Source organism: Sus scrofa, chromosome 8 (assembly GCF_000003025.6).
Source record: "Sus scrofa isolate TJ Tabasco breed Duroc chromosome 8, Sscrofa11.1, whole genome shotgun sequence".
Lineage (NCBI taxonomy): Eukaryota > Metazoa > Chordata > Mammalia > Artiodactyla > Suidae > Sus > Sus scrofa.
In genome coordinates this window covers 73,070,573-73,078,503 of record NC_010450.4, presented here as the reverse complement: position 1 = coordinate 73,078,503, position 7,931 = coordinate 73,070,573, and the positions used below count along the sequence as shown (strand labels likewise).

The 7,931-nt window shown below is 42.1% G+C and overlaps 1 protein-coding gene across 1 annotated transcript; it reads right to left on the bottom strand.

Annotated features, from left to right (window-relative positions):
* Window positions 1,162-7,243, bottom strand: CXCL13 (C-X-C motif chemokine ligand 13). Its single transcript, XM_003129101.3, has 4 exons — window positions 7,096-7,243; window positions 5,411-5,543; window positions 2,837-2,917; window positions 1,162-2,003 (listed from the first exon to the last, which is right to left on the bottom strand). The coding sequence occupies exons 1-4, from the start codon at window positions 7,160-7,162 to the stop codon at window positions 1,949-1,951; spliced, it is 336 nt and encodes a 111-aa protein (XP_003129149.1). The 5' UTR covers window positions 7,163-7,243; the 3' UTR covers window positions 1,162-1,948.

Below are 7,931 nucleotides of genomic sequence, written 5' to 3'. Positions count from 1 at the left end.
ACTACCTGGGTTCAAATTTTGACTTGCTGTTGAGTAGCTATAAGGCCTTGAGCAAGTTATTTAACCCCTCTGTGTCTCAGCTTCTTCACGTGCAAAACTGGGCTTAATAATAGTACTTGCCTCAAGTTGCAATAGTAAGTTGTTTTTTGTTTTTTGTTTTTTTTTTTTTGTCTCCTGAATATTCGGCTAGCTGCATTCTTAAAGACGGTCCAGATCAAACTGAAGAAAGGATGCAGGATTTTGATGATGGTTTATCATTCTTTTTTTTTTTTCTTCTGTGTGTGTGGGTTCCTAATAAAGAAACATTGAGCTGTAGACAACAGAACATGTAGTATTTATAGGTACTCTTTACTCCCGTCCAAGAAATCTAGTTAGTAAAAATAAATCTGAAAATAAAAAAAAGAAAAATGAAAGAGAGAACCAACTACAGTTTGGAACCTAGGCATGCTAGGAGCAGACCCCCTCTCAAAAATTAGGGAGAGCAAAGGGGCATGACCACAGGGGAGTCTAGTTCAATGGTGGGAGAACCAGGCTGGAATCAGGGAAGGAAGGGGACTGGAGCTTGGGCATCTGCTCCTTCTGTTTGTCAAGTTCAATGCAAAATTTTGTCAAAGAATCAATATAATGAGATAGTGAAAATGGGTTTCAGTAAGTGTTTGGGCCTTTCTGGAGAAATCATGATGAGTATAGCAAGGACAAGGAGTTCCCATAGTGGCTCAGCAGTTAACGAATCTGCCTAGCATTCTTGAGGATGCAGGTTCGATTCCTGGGCTCGCTCAGTGGGTTAAGGATCCGGTGTTGCCGTGAGCTGTGGTATAGGTCACAGATGTGGCTCAGATCCCACGTTGCTGTGGCTGTGGTGTAGGCCAGTGGCTACAGCTCCAATTCAAGCCCTAGCCTGGGAACCTCCATATGCTGCAGGCGTGGCCCTAAAAAGAAAAAAAAAAAAAAAGACAAGAGGCTCTTGGTGTCATGCATTTCCCCAGCGTGCTAATATCAGGAATAACTTCATTCACCCTTTGCCATATCATTTAGATCATCTGTAAAAAGGCAAGAGGCAAGCAAAGGATAAGTAACATGAGGAAGTCCTATTTTTCATTATGAAGAGTGACAGAGGACTAAATTTGAGTGAATGCTCCATGAAAAACGAATTGCTCATAATTAAGTAAAACAATTGCTCAAGTTTATTGAATAGCATTAGGTTAATAGGAAGCATTAAAGAATTGAACACCAGAGGGCCCCCCCCACCAGATACTCTGTGCAAAAGGTGATTTAAAAAAAAAGTTCATCAAAGCAAATGTATGAGAATACATCTAAATATGCTTTTCCTAAATAGTCTCTATATGAAGCTATTCGTCTTTATCTGTGACAATAAATCTGATAAAGAAAGTCTTTAAAAGTTGAAGAAGGACCCCATTCCTCTCAAGAGTGAGCTTTTAAACAAAGGGTAGCTATGACATGAACCTTCTGTCTCTTGTCAGGCTGAAACTCCATGGGTTTCCCAGGCAGCTTTTTCAATCTCTTCCGGAGGCTTGCTTTTCTTAGGGTGTAAAATGATTGAAATTCATTTCAATCATTTGCGCCTTAATTCAAGCCACATGTTCAGATGTAAGGTTTAAATCCTCAAAGGCTTATTTTCTTGGAAAATTTAGCATTCTACAACAGGTATGTTTTTTGGGAGAGAAACCCCTGTGATTTATAACTAAACAACTATCCTCAAGGAACGTTTCCTCCCTGATGACTAAGAACGCAAATGGTCAGTAGGGGGGGCACTATATTCAAAAAAAGCTCAAGCTTGCCCCATCAGCTTCTGCAAGATAATTTTTGCATATATTCTCATGCTTGCTTGGATGGGAAAGATCTTCTGGAAAAGAGCCAATCAAACCCCAAACTAAAATCCAGAGTGGGAAGAAAAGGCGTGCAGGTGTCCTTGGTGGGGTTATTGGCGTCAGGCAATGCTTTTCTTAGACACTGGAGCTGGTAAAGTTGTAGAAGTCTTTTTTCTGTCAAATAAAAACAAGAGAGTCATATGTAGAGAAAGACTTGCCAGAAATTGTGGCTTTCCCCTGGAGATATTGAACAAGGAATACTGTGCATACTGGTTCCCAGCTTAGTTTACTGAGCCACTAGGAAGAGTCACCCCACCTCTATCTGCTAAGCAATAATAGTGAAGACCAAGCATTTGTCTCAGGAATGTCTCATCAATTTAAAATGGTCCTTTTTTTTTTTTTTCTTTTTTCTTTTTACGGGTGGAGGAACAGAGAGGGTCCAGCACACTTCTTTTCCGCACTTTCATTTGTTCTCATGTCTGTGTGTTCCTGTATATGTTAGTTTAATTTGTTATTATAGAAATTTTAGTAATGGTAAGCAGATCTCTGCCAGCGACACTGCTTGGGAGGCACAAATCCTAGCTTTGCAGGTTCAACAATGATCTGATCAGTGTAACCCAAGGGCATTCAGTCTTTTGAGAGTCAGTTCTTTTAATTTTTTTTTTTTTTTTTTGTCTTTTTGCCATTTCTTGGGCTGCTCCCGTGGCATATGGAGGTTCCCAGGCTAGGGGTCGAATCAGAGCTGCAGCTACAGGTCTACACCACAGCCACAAGCAACACCAGATCCCAGCTGTATCTGAAACCTATGCCACAGCTGGCAGCAAAACTGGATCCTTAAACCACTGAAGGAGGCCAGGGATGGAACCTACATCCTCATGGATACCAGTTGGGTTTGTAACCCACTGAGCCACAATGGGAACTCCCAAATGGTTCCCATTTTGACACCAGGGAAAAGGAAACCCTTCAGTACAATTAAAATCTATAAATCCTTGTAATTCTTGACTCACCTCCACATCAGGTTTATTAGTTTTTGTAACAGTTTGCTTTGAGGGTTCAAGCAGATAGCTGTCTTATTCGTCATCCAGACTCTGGGGGAAAATAAATAGATAAATAAAGCAGTCAGTCCTGCAGTTAGGAAAACAGTCGAGTCCACAAATTATGACTCCCACATGAAGTGAAGTTGGAGGTAGGCAGTTTTGGATTTGGAGTAGCCTGAGGTCTGAGGAATAAGAAAAATACCATTTGCAGACTGGTGTGTGTGAGCTGGTGGAACTGACAGACCTTCCCATGTCAGAGGTTAATATTTTTGTCAACAGCTTTTACACAAATTGGAGACAGACCAAACCTAAAGCTGTACCATGTTATCTTTCAAATGTGTTTGTCGGCTGCGCTTGGGAGAACCAAGTAGACTATAGACCTTTTCTTGGAAAAAAAAATCTCTAGAGGACCTTTTCTTGGAAAAAAAATCCAGGGAAATTTACTGCAGGCGGGATTACTGGTTGCTCTGAGTGACATCTGCGTTTGGTTGAAGTGTGAGTGAAGTTTTCAACGCGCAAAGAAATTAAGCAACAGCAAAAGCAGCAACAATTAACAATGGCTGCTGATCAAGCACATGCAGTGTACCAGCTGCTATGCTCAGCAGGTAACATGAATTATCTCAATTAATCACACAAAAATCCTATGATGACTGTTTCCTTGCCTTCTGATGAAGAACTTGAGGCTTAGAGCGTTGAAATAATTTGTCCAAAATTGCACAACAAAAGCGTGATAGAGCAGGACCCCCAAGACAGTTCCCTGATTCTAGAGCCCGCACTTTTAGCCACCGCTCCACAAGGGCGTGACAGCAGCCTGGGAGACTCAACGGTAACGGCCCGCCCCGGGGCCAAACTCAGTGTCTGGATGTGTCTTTTATTTTAGCGGCAAAATGACAAAGAGCAAGGCTCCATCCTTCTAGCTTTGAAACTCTCCCCTTGTGACTGAACAGGAGTCAGAGGTCACAGAACTCTTGGGTTCTTAGGCAGAGCCTTCCAGTTTGGTTTCTGAGTTCGTGATAGAAAAATTGATCTGTGACCCTCTGGACTCATGGTATTTTCCCTCCTGACTGCGATGAGTTTCTCATAATACGCTGCAGCTTTTGCTGCTATATTTGGTTAAAAATTCAGAAAGGCAGACTCTGGTGAAAAGGCAAGAAAGTGAATTTTGGTCCCTTTAAAACGATTAAAGTAGAGAAAATGAGGGGGGTGTTCCTTCCCCTGGTTGAGAGGTGACAGATGGTGGTGAAAAGAAAGAAGTGTCTGTTTACTGGACAGCCAGAAGTCCCAAAGAGGTCGTGGCTCGCCTTCCTTTGCATCTTTGTGTCTGCGGGCCATGATGGTGGTTTAGTCAAAATTTTCATTGTCAAAGACAGTCGTGAAAGGATCATGCCTTTTGAATGAAAAATTTCCAGACATTTTTGATAGCGCATTTTTCTTTGTTACAAGTGGACTGCAACTTGTGCGAGAGCCAAAGCCCTGATATCAAAATGAGGTAAACAAAAAAGGGGCTGCTTACAGATGTTGCAGAAGCCTAAGACAGTGTAAGGAAAGGCTCTAATGAAAGCCAGGCCTGGGGTGCCCTGAGAAAGATGCTCTGTCTGTCCTTCGAAGTGCTGTGGGGGCGTGGTTCACTCAGGATGGATCCAGGAAGAAGAAATCACAGTTCTATGCCGTGAGACCCAGAAGAACCACAAGCTCCCTTTAAAAACACTCAGTGCAACAATCCAACATTTGTTGGAGCCTCTTCTCTGCCAGGTAAGGGATGAAAGCATGGGGACTAGAGAAATGGATACTGTCTGATTCCCATCCATAAAGAACTGGTGGAGATGAAAGAGAAAAACAACAAACCAACCTGATTGTTCAACACAATGATGCCATTGCAGCTAATAGTTACTGAACAATTACTGCAATGCCTGGCACTGTCCTAAGGGTTTTACATGCAATGTGTAAAGTCTCACTTGATGTGCCGTGGAAAATGCCCTGATAAAGGAATCACAGATCACCCTGGCAGGTAGAGAAAAGGGAGGGTCATGGAAGAAGGGGCTGTGCCATCTCAATAAAAGAGAATCTCTCAAATTTCTTGCAGCCAATCCTATCCCCTTAGCCTAACCCTTAATCAGAGTTAGGGGATCAATGTTGAGAGAATTGGAAAGCTAAAGGACAGTTTCATAAAGTAGACATTCTGACCAAGGACTGTTGTGGGTACTTATTTTCTCGCTCAGTCTCTTCTGGGGAACAAAGTGCCTGCTTCTGCTGGCAGTTGGACATTGACAAAGAGGAGTCCTGCCCTTATCCCTTTGTAACAGTGCGACTCAGGATGCTTAACCTCCTGAGTCTCAGTTCCTTCTGTAAAGGAGTGATAACAATAGCGATACCTTAAAGTGTTGTTGAAGGAATAAAAGAGAATGGGAGAAAAACAAGTGCATGAAGCTCAGGACCCCTGCAAAGTATTCCTGAGTCTCACTGTTAGCTTGAGAATTAATTGCTAGCAAGACTCAAAGCACATTACTTTGCAGAATTATTTATTATTGTTTTATTGCAACTTACATGACTTCTCTGGTTGGACATCCATTCCCAGGAGGCCAGATTTGAATCTTTTCAATGAGGCGGATAGGGACCCAGTTCGAGGTGCTTCGGAGGCATTGACACTTCAAATTTGTGTCATTGGTCTCCAGAACACCTGTAAATACACAATCAGTTATTTTAATCCCTTGGGCATATAATTCACAACTAGAACTTAATCAGTAATCTTTCACACTGCGTTTGAAGATTTAAAAATTTCAAGTCGGTGCTTCCACCCAGTTTCTGTATTTCTGCTTGTCTTGGCTTATTTTCAAACATTTCCTACCAAAACCTTAGAATTAAAAGTAGCTTTTTAACAACACAACACCTAATGAAATTTGTGATCGTCTTATGTTGGTCCGCAGGTGGTTGTCCATATAATAAAATTTGAGATCTGCCATCGTGGAGATTTACAACTCGGTTATAATTAATGCCATATAAAATTGATTGATCTTCATTCCCAACACATAAAAGCCACGGACACAAAGGAGGACAACGTTACTGAGTCTTTGAAACATTAACAAGCTATAACAGCGTTACCTCTCTTATCTCACCTCTACCCCACCATCCCTCCCCCTGTCTTTCGGAGGAAATATTTGGTTTTGTTTTATATGTTAATCCTCCTTATCAGTTGCAAATCATTACCAAGCAAAAGCCAAAAACAAAAATTCAGCTATTTATATTCAACACGACAAGTTCTTAGTACTGGATACTTTAATGGGTAACATCTCATGCATTTTAAAGAATTCTACCTTCTTTAACCCCTGGGCTAGGACATGCATTTGCAAATAAATGGGACCAGGGCTCTCAAGGTGTTTACCATTCAGTGGGAGAAACATACGAATACAAACTGAAATATCACAGGATGTTGTCTTTCCCCCCCCCAATACAAGGCCCAAAATGCAAGAAGGAGACAGGGGACTTTGACAGGAGCAATGGAAAAGCTTTATGGAGGAGGAGAGAGGTGAGGGTCTTGAAGAATGAAAATAACATATGAAGCAAAATAAAAATTGAACAAGAAAAGTTCCTGCATTTTAGGAACCAAAATGGGTCCTTTACTCTTAAGTGGAGTGTATCTTGCTGACATGCAATCCGATTCCTTCAGCTGTATACAATTTACCACTTCAACTAGATAGTTACATCTTTACATAAAGAAAACCTCCCAGTTTGGACTTGGAATTCTGCTTCCTGGCAGAAGGTATGTGGTTGAGTACCCCCGCTGTACTTACTGTGGGTTTGAGTCAGAGCTAACTATACAGAAATGCATCAAACGCTCCCTGCAGGAGACCAACAGGTCGAAGTCTAGGATCTTTAAAGCCTGTAAAGGGTTTGGTCAGCAGGGGTAGGGTGGAAAGGCACAACGAAGGAAAGATACCTGAAAAGAATTAGTTACAGGCAGAGCTGCATCTGAAAAAGGCCAGGAATAGGCAACCAAGCAGAAGTCCTTTGGACATCGGAATTCCAATTTCTCCTCCTTCTCTGGCTAAGTCTTCACAGTATAAACATTTCCAACCTCTAAGAGTTAAATCCCTCAGCACCTTACTTTTCAAAAAGTTTTTTTCCCTCCATTATTCACACTTCCCCTCATTTTCTAATTAAAAAACAAAGTTGAAGTGGCTGAAAATCACTTCTGCTCAAAGCACAATGACAACACAAGTGAAAGTTCTCACCATGGATGGGGAACAGGCTGCAGGCCAGCAGCAGCACGAGAAGCAGAGATCCCAGTGTGAACCTCATTCTGCCTCAAGGTGGAGTTCAGACTTCAGCTCTTGAGTCCCAACTGTGGGTTCTCAGCACAGGGACTCCTATTTATTTAGACCAGGAAGGCCCTCCCACAGCCCTTGTCTCCAGCTGGTCCAGCTGCATTCATCATTTGTTACAGCTCCCAAATATTGCTGAGCTGGCTTTTTTTTTAAACCAAAACTTCTTCTTGCAAATTTTGTGAATTTGCTTCAGAGCCCTATTAGCATAATAAAATTTTTCTTCAAAACGTAGACCCTAAATGGCAGGGACGCTGTAGGAATTTGGGAGTAGGACAGAGGGAAAGGGTTATCAGTTTGGGTACCCACATCACTCAGGATCACAATCAGTGAGTGTGGCTTTGATCGCTTCTTTCATTGAAGGGTCAGTGGGCTTTATCAGTGGCATTTGAATATATCCTCCAGGAAACCAGGGATCCAGTGTGTACATCTTTGTGTTCTCAGCATCCAGAGAGAGTCTGTCTAGCCTTTGGTACATGCTCAGCCATTTGCACATCTAATGAATGTCTCCTTATATACAAGATCCCTGGGTGGACTAGGTTACTGTTTTGCTACCAGACTTTCCCCCCTCTTATTTCACTCTCTAAAATGTATGGTTACTTATGCAGTCTTGTCATCATGGGAATCCTGGAAGAGGGCAAGTAGATACCCCCTCCCTAGTATGGCTGTGTCTTGAAGGGAGGGAAGAAACAGCTCTGAGGAGGAGACTCTTTCTGGCTTTGGTACACAAGATATTGAGCTCAAGA

Coding starts and splice junctions, on each gene's coding strand:
- CXCL13 (XM_003129101.3), bottom strand. CDS start 7,162: ATGAGGTTCACACTGGGATCTCTGCTTCTCGTGCTGCTGCTGGCCTGC. Junction 5,544..7,095: donor CAGCCTGTTCCCCATCCATG/GTGAGAACTTTC, acceptor GTGTATTTACAG/GTGTTCTGGAGACCAATGAC. Junction 2,004..2,836: donor CTAATAAACCTGATGTGGAG/GTGAGTCAAGAA, acceptor TTTATTTGACAG/AAAAAAGACTTCTACAACTT.